The sequence below is a fragment of the Miscanthus floridulus genome, chromosome 7 (assembly GCF_019320115.1).
Source record: "Miscanthus floridulus cultivar M001 chromosome 7, ASM1932011v1, whole genome shotgun sequence".
Taxonomy (NCBI): domain Eukaryota; kingdom Viridiplantae; phylum Streptophyta; class Magnoliopsida; order Poales; family Poaceae; genus Miscanthus; species Miscanthus floridulus.
This window is the reverse complement of record NC_089586.1, coordinates 121,965,142-121,983,534: the sequence shown is the minus strand read 5'-3', so window position 1 is coordinate 121,983,534 and position 18,393 is coordinate 121,965,142. Positions and strand designations below refer to the sequence as shown.

Below are 18,393 nucleotides of genomic sequence, written 5' to 3'. Positions count from 1 at the left end.
CCATCTCATTTACGCTGGATAACCTCCGGTTCGACATCACACTCCAGATTCACGAGTGAATCTATGAGTTTTCTCTCTCTCTGGCATTACTCTTCCTCACTCAGGAACCGCCGCGACGCACGGACGCATTCGACGGAAAGGAAGAAGAAGGAGAGATAGCAGCTCAGAGGCAGAGGGGGAGGTGGGATGAGAACTCACCTCCCCCTCCCTATTTAAAGAGGAGGCACTGTAGTTAAGGAAAGGCGAAAGGTTGGACGAAAAACCCTCTCTCTTCCCCTCCTTAAATACGAAATTAATACTGATAGATACATGAGGGGACGCGCCGGAACTAACGGGACACGCCCCGGTCGACAAGGCATCCCCCATGGTCAAACTGGACACTGCCTGGGTATGGCCCGCCACTGACCCACTCTAGACGCGGTAATTAAGGCGCCCACATAGGCACACAACCCTTCGCCTCCCCATGCAGGACCACGGGACGATCCGACGACAGGACCTCTGTGAAACGGCGCCCTGGATCAGCCGGGGATTTTGGGAACCAATTCTAAATACAACTGGTAGGACTGCAGGACACCCACGCCCCAGCGGCTGCAACCTCTTTGCTCACCAGCTCAATTAGAATTAGTTCGCCCACGTTCTTAGTTTCTTATGACTTAGACCATGAGAAGGGTCGGAAAGCACCCGAAAGGTATTACAGGTGCGAACTCCTCGCCCTGTAGAGTTGTAGGCGCCACCTTTAGCCCTGGGACACGGAACCCGACGAAGATATACGACAACCGCTACGCTCTAGAAAAGGATTTGCTATATCCACGAACGACGGATATTCCGTCACCACGCCATGGACCTGAGGGAGCGGCGCCCGCTTCCCAACCCCTCAGGTCCACCAAGTCAGAAGGCCTTGACTACGGCATTACTCTAGACCCTAACCCCTCGTCCCTCCGACGCCGTCGGGTTGGCCAACGCAGATCCAACGTCGGCACCACTCCTGCCTGAAACAGGGGTGATGCCAGGCGACGCCATCTGTCCCACTTGAATGGCGAGACTCTTCTTGGGCGCCAGCCCCAGGGGGTGACCCGTCCGCAAGAACCTACACAAAGGTAATAGCCATTAGATCAAAATAGAAATGGAAAAAGGATGAAAACAGGGGAATCAACAGCTCACGTTGACGTCCTCGGCCGGCGAAAGCGTTTTGGGGACGGATCCCCAGATCCCTGCCCCAACTCGTCTGGGCGAAACCGTTTCGAGCCTGCCCCCACTTCGTGGCAGGGGGGCTCACCTCATGGGGCGTGGCACCAGAGCCGCTCCCCTCCCCATCGTCTCATGGGGCGCGGCACTAGAGCCACTCCCCTCCCCCGTCTCATGGGGCGTGGCACCAGAGCCACTCCCCTCCACCATCACCACGGGGTTAGCAATGGCAGGCCCGCTTTCCTCCATCCACCGGTCCTCGGCCGGCACGTCGTGCGAAGCGGCGGACTCGCCGGCCTCCACCGACCTCACCGATTCACTTCCCTCCACGTGGAACGGGAAGGGTCCCTGCAAGGACGGGTGGCCACTTGTCAGCGTGTCCTCGTCCTCCAGGACGTCCCAATCCACGCCGATGGCTACCTTGTCGTCATCGTCGTCATCATCATCCTCGTTGCTCACATCCTCTCCCCGATCATGTGCCTCCTGCTTCAGTCATTTCGCCTTCTTCATCTGCTCCCTTGCCTCCTTGTCCCGCTCGGCCACGAGTCGATTCGCCGCCGCCACGGCCTTGTTCTTCGGCAACGGAACTAGACTATTCTTGAAGACTAGCCCCCTCGGCTGGTCCCAACGTCACAAAAGCAAGTATTAAAAAAATGGAGATTCAGGAAAAAGAAAAGAGCGCGGGAGGAGAGGGCTTAAGAATTCGAAGAACCCAGGTTCTGGCCGCATTGGGGGATGTCCGGGCACTAGATACACAATGTCGAGGACGCTGCCTTTGGAATCCTTCGTCGGCTCTATCGCCTCCTTAATGCGCTGTGCCACTTCTGAAAAAGGGAGTGCCTCATCAACAAGCACCGTCCCCTCGAACGACATTCCGGGCATCATCCGATGTAGGGGAACCACGCGCGCCATCAGCGGCGCCACCCTCCTCGCATGATAGGCACCGATAATCCCCATCCCCTTTGCGCCCTGATCCTTTAGGGCTTGAAGGGCGGAAAGAAGGTCGGAGAGGTGTTTCTTGTCTTTGGACTGGACGCCCCAGCTCCACGACTCCGGAGCCTCTTCAATAAGGCATCCAGTGTACCTCGGTAGGGTGGCACTCGCATCATCCCTAACATAAAACCACTGCGAGTGCCATCCCTTGTTGGATGTCACCAGACGCATATATGGGTAACCCCTCGACCGGGTATGGCGCAGATGAATGCTGGCACATCCCATGGCGCGTTCACATCTTTCCCCCCAATCTTCCTCTTTGACAAACTAATGTTAAAGAAATACCGCCACAAATCAAAATGGGGATCAATCCCCAGGAAACCCTCGCACAGGGCAACAAACGCCGCCATATATTGAACCCCGTTGGGAGTTAGATGCTGCAGCTCCACCTCATAATAATCCAACAGCCCCCGAAGGAATCTATGCGCGGGTACCGCAAATCCCTGCTCATGGAAGATGGCAAAAGAAACAACATACCCTTCGGGCATCACCGGCTCACCCTCATCACCAGGTAGCAGCCACTCCTGGACGGCGGACAGGGGTGGAGAAGGCCAAGGCGGACGAGGCCCTCCAAACACCGTGGGGTGATGCTAGATCTGCCCCACAACTCCATCAAAGCAATTGGGGAGAAAGGTGGGCGCGAGCTCGACGGCGGCTACGGGGCAGGCGCAAGCTTGACGGCGGCTGCAGTTCAGATGCAAGCTGGCTGATGGTGGCGGCGCGGGCGCAGGAGGCTAGGGCGATTGGCGGCGGGTGTTTCGAGATGCAGAGGCAAGGGAGCGAAATACGGAACCATGGGGGCGAACCCCGTGGTTTTATAGGGGCGACGGACGCAAGAAGGGCAACCGTCCGCCTCGATCTCCGGGCCTACCACACGCCCCGCCGCGTCACGTGGCGGCGGCAAATCAACTCGCGGCCGAGCGGGACAAGGAGGCAAGGGAGCAGATGAAGAAGGCGAAACGACTGAAGCAGGAGGCACGGGATTGGGGAGAGGATGTGAGCAGTGAGGATGACGACGACGACGATGACGATGACGACGAGGTAGCCATCGGTGTGGATTGGGACGTCCTGGAGGATGAGGACACACTGACAAGTGGCCACCCGTCCATGCAGGGACCCTTCCTGTTCCACGCGGAGGGAAGTGAATCGGTGAGGTCGATGGAGGCCGGCGAGTCCGCTGCTTCGCACGGCGTGCCGGCCGAGGACCGGTGGATGGAGGAAAGCGGGCCTACCACTGCCGACCCCATGGTGATGGTGGAGGGGAGTGGCTCTGGTGCCATGCCCCACGAGATGGGGGAGGGGAGTGGCTCTGGTGCCGCGCCCCATGAGACGATGGGGGGGAGCGGCTCTGGTGCCGCGCCCCACGAGGTGAGCCCCCCTGCCACGGAGCAGGGGGTAGGCTCGAAACGGTCCCGCCCAGACGAGTCTGGGCAAGGATCTGGGGATACGTCCCCAAAATGCTTTCGCCGGCCGAGGACGTCAACGTGAGCTGCTGATTCCCCTGTTTTCATCCTTTTTTCATTTCTATTTTGATCTAATGGCTATTACCTTTGTGTAGGTTCTTGCGGACGGGTCACCCCCTAGGGCTGGCGCCCAAGAAGAGTCTCGCCATTCAAGTGGGACAGATGGCATCACCCCTGTTTCGGGCAGGAGTGGTGCCGACGTTGGATCTGCGTTGGCCAACCCGACAGCGTCTGTGGTGGCGCCCACGCCCGCGGAGGTTACTGAGCAGGCAGCTTCCTCCATGGCGGACGTGGTACAGCCGGCCGAGGGCCGCATACCACCGGTGGAGGTGGTCGTGACCACGCCAAGCCAGGATCAGCCGGGCGCGGCCGTGGTGGCGCTCGAGGGCGTAGTGCAATCCGTGCCACCGGGGGCCCAGGTGGATCCGCCCGTGGCGTTTGAAGCGGCCCAGATGGAGGAGGGCCGAGTCAGAGGGTCCTCGAGTGCGGCGGTGGTGCCGCATAGGGTCAGGAGGGAGCCGCCCCCAGCCCCTTTGTCGGGAGGAAGCCTCTCCCCCGCGCGGGGGGAGCCGCCGCTTCAGTGGATGGCCGCTCAGGACCCGACGTCGGCTCTTTTCTCGCTCGATGATACATCCGAGAGCATGGAGCGGGAGGGTCTTGACATCGGAATTTCGACCATGCTGGAGGCCCTGGACCAGGCCAGAGGAGCCCTGCGTGAAATCGTTGTTCCTACTACCTAGGTATTCGCTTGATTTTCTTCTTTCTTCGCATGTTTTTGTGTTTTCGCATTTCTGATACCAGTCTTCTTCCTCTTCAGGTTCTTGTTGCTCATAGCCGGAATAAATCCCGATTCCTCCATGAGCAGAAGGTGGAGTGGGATCGCCTCTCCGAGGAGGCTCGGCTACAAGCAGACATGGCCGCACAGCTTGCTGCCGCCCAGGAGCGGGAGGCCCAGGCGCGTCAAGACGCGGAGGAGGCCCACAGGATGTTCGAGGATTTGTCGGCGAGGTCCAAGCTGGATGGGAAGGAGATCGCCAGGCTCCAAAAGGAGCGAGATGAGCTACTGCAGATGAATGCCGTGGCTAATGAGAAGGCCGGCGAGGTCCTGAAGGAGCTGGAGATGGAGCGAGACCTCCGGCAGAAGGCCGAGAGTAGGGCCACGGCCCTTCAGCAGAAGGTGGATGAGGACGTCGAGGTGGTCCGCTCTCTCTGGGTGGATCTCGGTGACGCGGTGAGCCAAAGGTTGAGCGCCGAAAACGTCTCTATCAAGCTGGAAAAAGAGGTTGCCCATGCATGAAGGGCCCTTCAGGTTGAGAGCGATGAGCACGATCTTCTGCAAGCTGCGGTCGGGGTGGTCCTTGATGCCCTGAAGGTGGTGGAGCCGGTGGAGACTAGCCCGCTCACGGCTCATGCCGCAGGTATCACGGCTCGGGTGGAGCCCTAATGGATCTCCTGGGCTGGCCATTTGGCCCAGAAGAGACGACGAACGAACGTCCAAAGAAAGATAAGCATCTCTGCCTTCTTACTTTACGTGTTAAAATTTATTCTCGAGCTTCCGACCCCGTCAAACGGTGGGGACACGAACATCACTCGGGGGCTGCCGAGGATGTCTACCAGTCTAGACATCCTCCTCACCCGACCCCCCCCCCCCGTACACTTGAAACTAAGGGCGCGAAATACGTGCATAAAACTTTGAGTAAAACTGGATGAACTAGCAGACCCTACGCCTCGGTAGCTACGAAGTTTCTGTTCACTAGAAAAATCATGCTCAGCGCCCCTCGCGTCTCCGGCTTCGATGTCTGCCTTCTCAAGAAGGGTTCAAAGGGGTCCGCCTACAGAATCTCCCCCAAAGGAGAAGCTGTCAGGTTGCCCAATTTAATTAAACGGCTCGGACCGCCACCGAGATACGAAAAACAAAGAATAGCGATTCTTATGCAGGTTACCCCAACCTCATCGCGAACATTAGGGCCCGAACCCCGCACGGACACATCTGGTAGGAGCTTTTCGTCACTCATACCACCAAGGTAACGTTACTGACCCCGCCTTCATTTTGATTATATTATACATATGCAAAACATCCCAACGCTTCGTGTCGCATCACGAAACGACTGTCGCCTCATTCGATATAGGCGGCCGCAGGCCGAGGTTCGAAGGCCGGCCCACGAAGGGCTCGAGGCCGCCTCGTGCTGAAAAGAGCTAGGGAGAAATAACTGAGACAAGCCCCAGCGGCCCTGCCTGACCCCGCTCAGAAGCGGACAGGGACGTATCAACCTTTTCTTGTTCGATTCTAACCCCAAGCCAAACCCACAGAATCTCCATCGAGGAGAGGCCATCGGGCCACCTGAGCCTAGCGAACGGCTCGGGCATCTACCGGGAGGCGGGTTAAGAAGTTGTGGAGTGCCACCAGAGGGCTCTGCCGACCCCATCAACAAATGATGGACCCGGATTCCACACGAACGTACCCGATAGTGAGCTCATTGAGCGCGATACTCGAGCCGTCGAGGCAAGTATTGTTTACTCAGCCCCTCCGATTGCGAAAATCAAGGACGGGGTAACACGCAAATTACAGCCGACCCCTATCAGACCCTGACCAGGCCCAGGGGCTCGAGCCAATCAAAACAGGGACACAGGTTCGAAGGCCCTACCTTGCCGAGCCCATAGAGTCCCTAGTTGGGGATTTCTGTTGGAAGATAGGGCGGGGAATATTGCAATACCATCCAAGGACTTCGTCGACCCTGTCACCAAAACCACGGTTCCGGTCTCCAGTAACCCCTGACCCTAGCAAATGCAGGGGGTTAGACCTTACTCGGGGGCTGGTTAAGGTACGGCTACCTCCTTTCTTTCTTTCGAAACAATCTCCTCACATCAAGACCAGCGACAAGATTCGGGGGAACAGATTGGTAAGATCGCAAAAAATCAAACAAAACGAAATTACGAAGCAAAATCACGAAACCGCGTCCAGACTCGAAAATACCGACACTTGTCCACATATTACATATAAGTTGTTCTCAAAATTATTCGACTAACTACTCCCGTGGAGGGAGAACCATCTCTTTCAGATTATCTGCCAGGTTTTTTGCAAGGGGAGCAACCATCTTCTCCATTGCCTCTAGCTCATCATCCTCATAGGTGGATGGGAAACCTTTGCTCATCACCTTCAGGTTGATTTCCTTCTCGTAATGGGCATGGGCGACGGTGAAGGCCTGGGTGATCCCGGTGTGAAAAGCACTCTCCTCAAGCTGGCCCACCCGAGCCGTGATACCTGCGGCATGAGCCGCGAGCGGGCTGGTCTCCACCGGCTCCACCACCTTCAGGGCATCAAGGACCACCCCGACCGCAGCTTGCAGAAGATCGTGCTCATTGCTCTCAACCTGAAGGGCCTTTCGTGCATGGACAACCTCTTTTTCTAGCTTGACAAAGATGTTTTCGGTGCTCAACCTTCGGCTCACCGCGTCACCGAGATCCGCCCAGAGAGAGAGGACCACCTCGACGTCCTCATCCACCTTTTGCTAAAGGGCCGTGGCCCTACTCTCGGCCTTCCGCCGGAGGTCCCGCTCCATCTCTAGCTCCTTCAGGACCTCGCTGGCCTTCTCATTAGCCGCGGCATTCATCTGCAGTAGCTCGTCTCGCTCCTTTTGGAGCCTGGCGATCTCCTCCCCATCCAGCTTGGACCTTGCCGACAAATCCTCGAACATCCCGTGGGCCTCCTCCACATCTTGACACGCCTGGGCCTCCCGCTCCTGGGCGGCAGCAAGCTGTGCGGCCATGTCTGCTCACAGCCGAGCCTCCTTGGAGAGGCGATCCCACTCCGCCTTCTGCTCACGGAGGAATCAGGATTTATTCCAGCTACGAGCAACAAGAACCTGAAGAGGAAGAAGACTGGTATCAGAAATGCGAAAACACAAAAACATGCGAAGAAAGAAGAAAATCAAGCGAATACCTGGGTAGTAGGAACAACGATTTCACGCAGGGCTCCTCTAGCCTGGTCCAGGGCCTCCAGCATTGTCGAAATTCTGATGTCAAGACCCTCCCGCTCCATGCTCTTGGAATGATCATCGAACGAGAAAAGAGCCGACGTCAGGTCCTGAGCGACCATCCACTGAAGCGGTGGCTCCCCCCGCGCGGGGGAGCGGCTTTCTCCCGACAAAGGGGCCGGGGGTAGCTCCCTCCTGACCCTATGCGGCACCACCGCCGTGCTCGAGGACCCTCTGACTAGGCCCTCCTCCATTTGGGCCGCTTCGAGCGCCACGGGTGGATCCACCTGGGCCCTCGGTGGCGCGGATTGCACTACGCCCTCGAGCGCCACCACGGCCGCGCCCGGCTGATCCTCGCTTGGCGCGGTCACGACCACCTCCACCGGTGGTATGCGGCCCTCGGCCGGCTGTACCACGTCCGCCATGGAGGAAGCCACCTGCTCAGTAACCTCCGTGGGCATGGGCGCCACCATAGACGTCGTCGGGTTGGCCAACGCAGATCCAACATCGGCACCACTCCTGCCCGAAACAGGGGTGATGCCAGGCGACGCCATCTGTCCCACTTGAATGGCGAGACTCTTCTTGGGCGCCAGCCCTAGGGGGTGACCCATCTGCAAGAACCTACACAAAGGTAATAGCCATTAGATCAAAATAGAAATGGAAAAAGGATGAAAACAGGGGAATCAGCAGCTCACGTTGACGTCCTCGGTCGGCGAAAGCGTTTTGGGGACGGATCCCCAGATCCCTGCCCCGACTCATCTGGGCGGGACCGTTTCGAGCCTGCCCCCTGCTCCGTGGCAGAGGGGCTCACCTCATGGGCGTGGCACCAGAGCCGCTCCCCCCCATCGTCTCATGGGGCGCGGCACCAGAGCCACTCCCCTCCCCCGTCTCGTGGGGCGTGGCACCAGAGCCACTCCCCTCCACCATCACCACGGGGTCGGTAGCGGTAGGCCCGCTTTCCTCCATCCATCGGTCATCGGCCGGCACACCGTGCGAAGCGGCGGACTCATCGGCCTCCACCGACCTCATCGATTCACTTCCCTCCGCGTGGAATGGGAAGGGTCCCTGCACGGACGGGTGGCCACTTGTCAGCGTGTCCTCGTCCTCCAGGACGTCCCAATCCACGCCGACGGCTACCTCGTCGTCATCGTCATCGTTGTCATCGTCATCCTCACTGCTCACGTCCTCTCCCCGATCCCGTGCCTCCTACTCCAGTCGTTTCGCCTTCTTCATCTGCTCCCTTGCCTCCTTGAAGACTAGCCCCCTCGGCTGGTCCCAACGTCACAAAAGCAAGTATTAAAAAATGGAGATTCAGGAAAAAGAAAAGAGCACGGGAGGAGAGGGCTTACGAATTCAAAGAAACTAGGTTCTGGCCACATTGGGGGATGTCCGGGCACCGGATACACAATGTCGAGGACGCTGCCTTTGGAATCCTTCGTCGGCTCCGTCGCCTCCTTAATGCGCTGCGCCACTTCTGAAAAAGGGAGTGCCTCATCAACAAGCACCGTCCCCTCGAACGACATTCCAGGCATCATCTGATGCAGGGGAACCACGCGCGCCATCAGCGGCGCCACCCTCCTCGCATGATAGGCGCCAATAATCCCTGTCCCCTTTGCGCCCCGATCCTTTAGGGCTTAAAGGGCTGAAAGAAGGTCGAAGAGGTGTTTCTTGTCTTTGGACTGGACGCCCTAGCTCCACGACTCTAGAGCCTCTTCAATAAGGCGTCCAGTGTACCTCGGTAGGGTGGCACTCGCATCATCCCTAACATAAAACCACTGCGAGTGCCATCCCTTGTTGGATGTCGCCAGACGCATATATGGGTAACCCCTCGACCGGGTATGGCGCAGATGAATGCTGGCACATCCCATTGGCGCGTTCACATCTTTCCCCCCAATCTTCCTCTTCAACAAACTAATGTTAAAGAAATACCGCCACAGATCAAAATGGGGATCGATCCCTAGGAAACCCTCGCACAGGGCAACAAACGCCGCCATATGTTGAACCCCGTTGGGAGTTAGATGCTGCAGCTCCACCTCATAATAATTCAGCAGCCCCCGAAGGAATCTATGCACGGGTACCGCAAATCCCCGCTCATGGAAGATGGTGAAAGAAACGACATACCCTTCGGGCGGCACCGGCTCACCCTCGTCGCCAGGTAGCAGCCACTCCTGGACAGCGGACAGTGGGCGGAGAAGGCCACAGCGGACGAGGCCCTCCAAACGCCGTGGGGTGATGCTAGATCTGCCCCACAACTCCATCAAAGCAATTGGGGAGAAAGGTGGGCGCGAGCTCGACGGCGGCTATGGGGCAGGCGCAAGCTTGACGACGGCTACAGTACGGATGTAAGCCGGCTGACGGTGGCGGCGCGGGCGCAGGAGGCTGGGGCGATTGGCGGTGGGTGTTTCGAGACGCAGAGGCAAGGGAGCGAAATACGGAACCATGGGGGCGAACCCCGTGGTTTTATAGGGGCGACGGACGCAAGAAGGGCAACCGTCCGCCTCGATCTTCGGGCCTGCCACGCGCCCTGCCGCGTCATGGCGCAGGACACGCGCCCGCAGTCCCTATCCTCTCCCACCAAAAAATCGCGGTGGACGGTTCGCCTTCCCCAGGCGAATCCGGACTCTCTACCCATCTGGGAAACGTAGGTCATGGAGATTTTTCTCTCTTTGGCCCACCTAAGGCCCAGAAGCTCGGCGACCGGTCCAACTAGGGACGGGTCCGCGAACAATCCAAAATCAAGGGCGCAAGCATTACTGAGGTCTCGATCCATGGTCGAGCCCCGGCTAAGTCAGCCTTGAATAAAATCCCCGCGAACGGGATACCACGACCCCCTCAAAAAATATCCAGTTGACGAAAAACTAAGTCCTTCAGCCTTACCCGCGAAGGATCCGATACAACCCCCCGGGCGACTCTACTCAAAACACCCGAGGGCTCGGGGGCTACACCCATCGGGTGCGCTCGCGCGCACCCTCTGGCAAAGTAACTTCGACAAAATCAAAAATCACCCTCCAGGCGGTTCTACTCGAATCACCTAGAGACTCGGGGGCTACTGTCGGGGACCTAATACAAGGGTACCCCAGGAGGTGGAACCAATAACCACCGAACGTTAAAAACTTCTGGACGCATAAGGGCGCCGTTTCGTCCCTTGTTCGAATGATAGGAGTTTGACACCGCCTTGCCCGACGCCTTTGAGGATAGCTCTACCTCGCCCGAGGGCTCAGGACTAGTCTCCGTCTTGCCTGACGCCTTTTTGGCGAGTTCGGTCTCGCCCGAGGGCTGAGTGATAGATTCTGCCTCGCCCGACCCCGGAGGGGCAGGGTCGGTCTCACCCAAGAGATAGGGATTGGTCTTCGTTTCGCCCGACGGCAAGGAACGAGCCTCGCCCTGCTCGATATCTAATACTGGTTTCATCTTGCCTGACAACTTCTCCCCACTCCCTCAAGATGATGGGTACAGGGCAAGACAAGACGTTCGGGTCAACCATGGCTCCAAGGACCATACCCTGTGCCCTGGCAGGAAAAGTGCTGCCAGGGAACGATGGGACAGGTGCTTTAGACCCTTCCGGGCGCCACAGAGCCCGAAAGGTATTACAGGTGCGAACTCCTTGCCCTGTAGAGTTGTAGGCGCCGCCTTCAGCCCTAGGACACGGAACCCGACGAAGATATACGACAACCGCTACGCTCTAGAAAAGGATTTGCTATATCCACGAACGATGGATATTCCGTCACCACGCCATGGACCCGAGGGAGCGGCGCCTGCTTCCCGACCCCTCAGGTCCACCAAGTCAGAAGGCCTTGACCACGGCGTTACTCCAGACCCCGACCCCTCGTCCCTCCGACGAAGACTCACAGGAACCAGAAGGCGTGCGGAGCAAGGCTGGGAAAGGCTAATAAGTCAAAACCACTGTACTACAGCACATACCCTATGCAGGGCAGCATTCTGTAATCAACCTGACATTCTACAGAGATATCGATAGTATTGTAGGCGCTTATCTTCCTTCGTACTCATCAGAATGAAGAACCAGGCCAGGTAGACGTGAGCCACAAGACTAAGTAGAGTACGCATCCTAAAGCCCTCACCCTTGTAAAAGCCAGCCCCTTCCTCTATAAAAGGGGATGCGCTTCCTCCATCAAGGGGAGGGACTTTTGACCGAACAATACAAGACACATACGCACAGTCAAGCTGCTACCAAGCTCTTGACCTCCTTTCAACCCTTCCATCAGAGACTTGGGACCAGTCCCTCTCTCGATCGTTTGTACCCCCTACTACAACCGTTCACGGTGCTAATAACACGAGTAGCAACCAACTGGACGTAGGGACATTCGGCCCGAACCAGTATAAATCTTGTGTCCTTTAGCGCACCATCCGAGCTTAACGCGCATTACTATAAATTTACTTGCCGGTGTTCGTACGAAACACCGACAATATTGTTTCACTTCGCACCGCTGGACTTTCTAATTCCTCACGATTAATTCGTGACTAGTACTCGGGTGCATTCATACCATACCACATTACCACTCACCTTCATCATTCAGAGTTCAGTGTCCTGTTCAGCTGATGGTTTCTGCGGCTGATAAATCGACTGATGTTGTTTTGTTGTGAGAAAAATACTGTACCATAAACTGATAAGCGAAGTGAACATAGCAAGTCTCTGAAGACAGGAACTCAACAAAGCCGTTGGCGTGTTGCGGACGACCAGCACGCCAGACTCTAAGGCTGTGTTTGGTTCTGAGGACGGGATGGGACGGGGCGGGGCGATCCCAGTTTCTACGCTGTTTGGTTACGAGTCGGAGAGAATGAGGACATCCCACCCACCGAATATTCCTGGCATATTCGTGAAAAATGGGAGCGACCCTGTCCCCAGAAAAAGCACGGACGGGGACGTTCCACTTCGACGCCGTGGAGTCGCCGTCTCTGGCCGATTCGTCTTCCTCTCCTCCGGTCGGCGCCATGCTTCTTCTTCCTCTCCTCCAGTCGGCGCCATGCTTCTTCCTCTCCTCTGTTCTGACCGCAGATGGGCATAGCGACGCGAGCGGATGCGGCGGCGGCGGCCAGATCCGGCGCCGGCGATCAAGCTCCGCTCGGCTCCCGCACGAGCAAGCGAGCTCGACCCGACGAATAGGGGCGGGCGGTGCCGGGGGCCGCGGCGGCATGCTCCCGCTCGCTGGGCTTGGGGCCGTGGCGGCGTGCTCCCGCACGCTGGCTTGGGGCGCGGCGGCGAGCTCGCTCGCTGGGTCCGGGAGCGGCGGCACGTGTGCGTCCGAGCGCTGAGGCAGGTGCGGCAGCGTGCGTGAAGCCATGGAGGCTGCGATGCGATGCCGCTTAGCTTGTGGCCCGTGGGGAGTTGGGAGGATTTTTTATATAATAAAAAGAATTATTCCTAAAAAAATACAATAAAAATTGACATGGAGGTCTCACTGAACAGAGCTAACGGCGTCAAATTGACTATCCAACCCATTCCTATTTATCCCTTTAACCAAACACAAAATGGGTCGATCCTGTCCCATGTCAACCAAACAAAAAAAATAGAACCGTCCCATCTCAAAAATCAGAGACGGAACCATCCCACTCCACCTTAACTCCCAACCAAACGCTACCTAAAACCTCGAAGTGGGTCAGCCTGACTAGACGGGCCCAGGAGTCCACGACAGGAAGACTGGCCTAGTCAAAAGTGTCCCGAGTCACGCACTCACGCTGCCGCCCGCCAGGGCCTAACGGACCCTGGCCCGATAGCCGTTCCGTGAGCCACGTAGGCACAGCCCACGGACCATGGTATGCTCGCGCTGTGGCAGACGGGCCAAACGCATAATAGCCCCGTGGGCGCGCATGCGGGGTGTTACTGTGTTAGAGAGCATGAGCGGTTTGTTGGGCTGCCCCGTGCTGGAGCCCACTGGCTTTGTACGAGAATCAGCCCAGCGTAGGTCTCCGTCGCCGTTTCGTCCACCCGGCGGTGACCAAAACAAAAGCAGTAGATGGCGGGCAGCTCAGACCTCGATCCCTTGTGCTACGGCGGTAGCAGAGTTGTTTCGGTTAGACTGACCAGAGCAGCACACCACTAGGCCAACAGGCTTGCGACTTAACTGGACAAGGTATTTAAGGCTCTGTTCGGCTTGCTGGAAATACTGATGCTGATACGGATTTTTTGTGAGAGAAAAACACTGTTATTTTATTGAAACAGTACGGACCTAAGTTGCTTGGGAGAGCCCCCAAAGTTGGACTTCGGTGCCTTCCTTTAACCATAAAACCAGAAAGGTGTCAGAGTGACTAGAAAATCGAGCGCCGCTCTTCATGGAGCGAAGTGGAGTACTCGCGAGGTACGCTTTACGCTTGAAAGCAGGGAAGCCAAAACAAGGGTATGCACTGATCATAGCCTTGCTGCCTTAGACTCACACGAATGTACAGTGTCAATAATTAAGGTTGTGTTTAGTTCAACCTCTGAAAAGTATTTCTGTGGACAAAAAAACGTCAATCGATAGAATCTAAAGCTACTTTTTCCGAAATATCTTTTTTGTACAGTATAATTTTTGCAGCACCTTAGACATTACTTTTGGCTTTTCTAAGCAATGAAAATAGATAAAAGTTTCATGACTGTTTTAAGGGAGAGAATGTAGGTTTCATGGTTGTCAACCAAACAGCTTACAACAGTCATTTTTCACATATTATAGTAGTTTTTTTTTACAGTTGATAGCTAAACCAAATAAATTTTGAGTGGTACTTCTTTCGTTTCAAATTATAAGTCATTTTGCTTTTTGAGATTTATAGTCTATGAAGAATGTGACATATTGTATATCTAGATAATAGAAAAACTAAAACGACTTGCATTTGGAACAGATGAGTACTTAGCATTTTTTTTAGGAAAATAGGAGGATGCATGCCCCTACAGTACTTTTATTAATTAAAAGAGCAATAGTTTACGACAACTATAAAGTGAAATCGAGCCATTCCTTCGAATACTTAATTTGACATGCCTCCCATAAGCAACCGGCCGGAAATCAAGAAGGTACTCTGAGCATCTTTGGCGGTTTGACCGATCCAACAAAGGCTGCAGAGCCCTGCGGGTAGGCCTTAAATTCAGGTGCTCGTCGTGCTGTCTCCAGTCTGAAAGGAAGAAACCGACCAAAAAGAAAACAAAGGGAGACGAATGGAAAGTCGACTGAAAAAGAAATCTAGGAGGAGCTGTGTGATGAACTGCAGGAACTTCAACCCTGAACCTGCAATCGAGTGCTTTTAAGACTGTCTCCAACAACGAACATATATAGACACCCAAACCCAGAATGGGTAGTAAAAGATCCAAAATCAGCCTCCAACTGAGTACCTATACGGAAGATCTATTTTGGGTTACCTGAGAGACACAACCCAAATATGGACATCATCTCTCCTGGAAACCTATTTGCAGAAATGATTCTCTTTTGGGTCTTGTTGTTGGAAAAGATGCCGAATAGGTATTGAACATTTTGTCTGTAGCGTTACCCAAAAGACGAATAAATTTTGTATTTTGGGTATTGTCGTTGCAGATAGCGTAAGCTCGTAGCACAATCGAGTGCATTGAAAGTACGAGGTACAGTTCATGGTTTGTCTTCTTTGGTGAGCTTGTGTCCAAACTCCAGCCTAACCGGTCCATGTCCGGTAACCAGACGACCAGTTTTCGAGATTGCACCTGCACCCTGTTTGATCGACGTTAAAAATCTGGATCAACCCATCAGTGCGACTGCAGCAAATACTGCCATTTTGCCTTCTAATCGGGGTCTAATTCGCAGTGTACCTCACCTAACAATTAATTGAGCAATGTCTAGGTCATGGTCTTGGTCATCAATGATGGAAAACATAGAAATTGTTTCTTAGTGTATATGTGTTACCCGCTCATTGGTGTAAGTTCGAATTAGAGCGTTTTCTCATGTCCTCGTCATGAACATGGAAAATATGCACTTTGAGCGATCGACATGCAAGTGTGAAGTCATTGTCAAAAGATTAGGTAGCTTAACCCAACTGATCTCCATGTGAAGAAGAAAATCAGATACCACGCCGACGGCAGCGGACACAATCAGATTCACTTCACTTTGGCCTATACTATCATATGAAAAGATATCGCACCTAATAAAATACCAAATAGGCGCAAAGCTATAAAGGTGTTTTTGATGCATATCTCCCTTAGTCCGCGAATCTGTAAATAAAATAGGTGGCGTTTCATCTGAACCACCCGTTTAAGATCGAATGTTCGGGACTTGTTTTGGGAGAGAATCTGTGTAGACGAAAATATACTCATAGCTTAGTGGAGTAAGATTTACTCAAAGGATTATTCAGTTAAGCTGATAGGGAATGAAATGGATGTCAGTGAGAATGAGGTCATATAACAACAAAATCTATGGTCTCCCTGAACGCTGATGAACAGGCGACAAGATCCATCCATGCTATACAAAAATCCTGTTGTTATGATGGAAAACTTGTCGAAACTTCATTATGAAAACCATATCATTGGTTGGTGGCATGAACAGACGGAATCGCCGCTCTATTCATCTCGAAAGCGTTTCATTTCCTCATAGGTAAAGCGGCTATTTCCCACACGGCCGGTGAAAGCCTATTGGCCACCAACTCCGCGTTGCAGTTATATAGGGCCGTATTTCCTCCGCGTCTCTGCGTCAGTTCTCATAGTGGAAGCGATCGACACCATCCATACTTTCTCAAAGCTGCTTTCGTAAACACTTCATCAGCACTACTACTGCTCGATCAATGGCTTCTTCCAGCGTTTCTCGGTTGCCTCTCGCGGTGCTGCTGCTCGTGGCCTGCTCCTCCACGGCAGCCGCCACCAGCTACACCGTCGGCGACGGGTCCGGCTGGACGACCGGCGTCGATTACACATCTTGGGCCTCCTCCAAAAACTTCAAAGTCGGGGACAATCTTGGTACGTATGCGTGCTGTCGATCTCTTACTCCATGCATGTATGTATGCGCATGCATGCATGTCGTCACGAGTTCTGATCGCAACAGATAGATTGGCTCACGAGTTTGTTTGATTGGGTTTTGCAGTGTTCAACTACGCGAAAGGGCTGCACACGGTGGTGGAGGTGAGCGCGGCGGAGTACATGGCTTGCACGGCCGCCAACCCGCTGGGCTCCGACAACAGCGGCGCGACCACCGTGGCCCTCAAGACGCCCGGCACCCACTACTTCGTGTGCAGCATCACGGGGCACTGCGGCGCCGGGATGAAGCTCGCCATGACCGTCGGCGGCTCCAACTCCCCTGCCACACTGACCCCGACGACCCCTACCACGCCCTACACGACGCCGACGACCCCGACCACCACCACGCCGTACACCACGCCGACGACGCCGACGTGCTCTGGAGGTGGTGGCACCACGGCGACCCCGGGCATGACTCCGTTCATGTCATACCCCAGCGCGGCCGGCCTCGGGTCGGCGGCGTTGGCTGGCTTTGCACTGGTTTGGTGTGTGATCGTCCAGCTAGCGCTGCTCTAGAGGCAAAGGGCCATGGTCGACCAGGGTCCAGGATGGAGGCAGAGATAGATCATGTCGCCTGTAAGCTGTAACGTACTACTGATGTGTTTGTTCTTTGTTCCGGATCGAGCTAGCTGGGGTATAATGCCAGTCACTTTCCTTGAGCCAGTCGAATTGTCCGGCATGTGCAACCAAACAGTGTGCCTACTATCTACTACGGGCGTCGCGAAAACACCTGGCAGGGTTTCAGTCTTCAGATCGGCGGGATTTGGGTGGCTCTAAATCAGGCCCGCAAATGAATTAGGCAGAAGGAGGCCCGCGTGCGAGGTTAATTTAGCCCACCTGCGCATGAAGTAGGCCTATGCAGGCCCACGTCGCATTAGCGGGTTTCGTAGCATGCGCGGCCGAGCCGCGTAATCGAGGCGAGCCGATGACTCCGACACCGCGAGGTCCGCGACCCGACCCGTGAGCTCGCATAAATTCATCGGCTCCGGCGTCGTTTAGGCGGAGTCATCGGCCTCGCGGCTTCCGTTAGGCGGCCGTCTGAGGCTACGGCGTCAACTATGCCGTGGAGGCTGGCGTTAATTAAGGATTTTATCTGCCAAATTTCGGTGAAATTTCGTGAGTTCCCATGTTTTTGCCGTAGAACCTATTTGCATGTGATGAAGTTTCATATTTATCTTTTATTAATTAATTAAAAATCATCACCGGCCTCTATGATGCCAACATGAAGCTCGTTGCTTCACTGTTGACGGCTCTTCCTTGCCGTCACCGTCATTGACAACCCCATTTCCCAACCATGTCACCACACCCTACATCTACATGACTCTGATACTATGTGTCTCTTATTTCATAGGGATCGAACTGAGGCTCATATTTGGACAAACGAAATGGGGGAGTACTTTTACCACATCTAAGTCCAAACATATCCAACCCTAGAAAAATAGGGTTTTGATATATCAGGCGCCTAAGTTTTTGGATTCTTTTGGGCGACGGATCTCAGCCCCGCTCCATATTAGATTGCGTCATATTCATTTTCTTCCTCAGGATCCCGCTCCCGTCGCCGCCGCCCACTGCCCCGCCGCGGCGCGGTAGGGTATCGGCGGAACTCCGGCAAGACCCTACCGCGCCCACGGCGGCCTCCCTATTCCCCTCTCCCCCTCCCGCCGCCACTTTCTTCTCCAACTCCGGTGAACGGCCGCAACTCCCCCGCCCCAACCTAACCCGGCCGCCTCCTCCACTGCCAGGGCCTCGAATCGCCCACCTGTCGCCCCCACAGCCTGGCCTGCCTACCTCCCCGGGGCCCCTCCTTTTTTCTAAGGTAGAC

The 18,393-nt window shown here is 55.2% G+C and overlaps 1 protein-coding gene across 1 annotated transcript; it reads left to right on the top strand.

Moving 5' to 3' along the window:
• The first annotated feature begins 16,240 nt into the window (after positions 1–16,240).
• Positions 16,241–17,234, top strand: LOC136464544 (mavicyanin-like). Its single transcript, XM_066463494.1, has 2 exons — positions 16,241–16,514; positions 16,639–17,234. The coding sequence occupies exons 1-2, from the start codon at positions 16,343–16,345 to the stop codon at positions 17,085–17,087; spliced, it is 621 nt and encodes a 206-aa protein (XP_066319591.1). The 5' UTR covers positions 16,241–16,342; the 3' UTR covers positions 17,088–17,234.
• Positions 17,235–18,393: the final 1,159 nt, after the last annotated feature.

Bases quoted from the DNA above. Each gene is read 5' to 3' on its own strand.
- LOC136464544 (XM_066463494.1), top strand. From the start codon at position 16,343: ATGGCTTCTTCCAGCGTTTCTCGGTTGCCTCTCGCGGTGCTGCTGCTC. The intron at 16,515-16,638 runs GTACGTATGCGT...TGGGTTTTGCAG, and splicing joins CAAAGTCGGGGACAATCTTG to TGTTCAACTACGCGAAAGGG.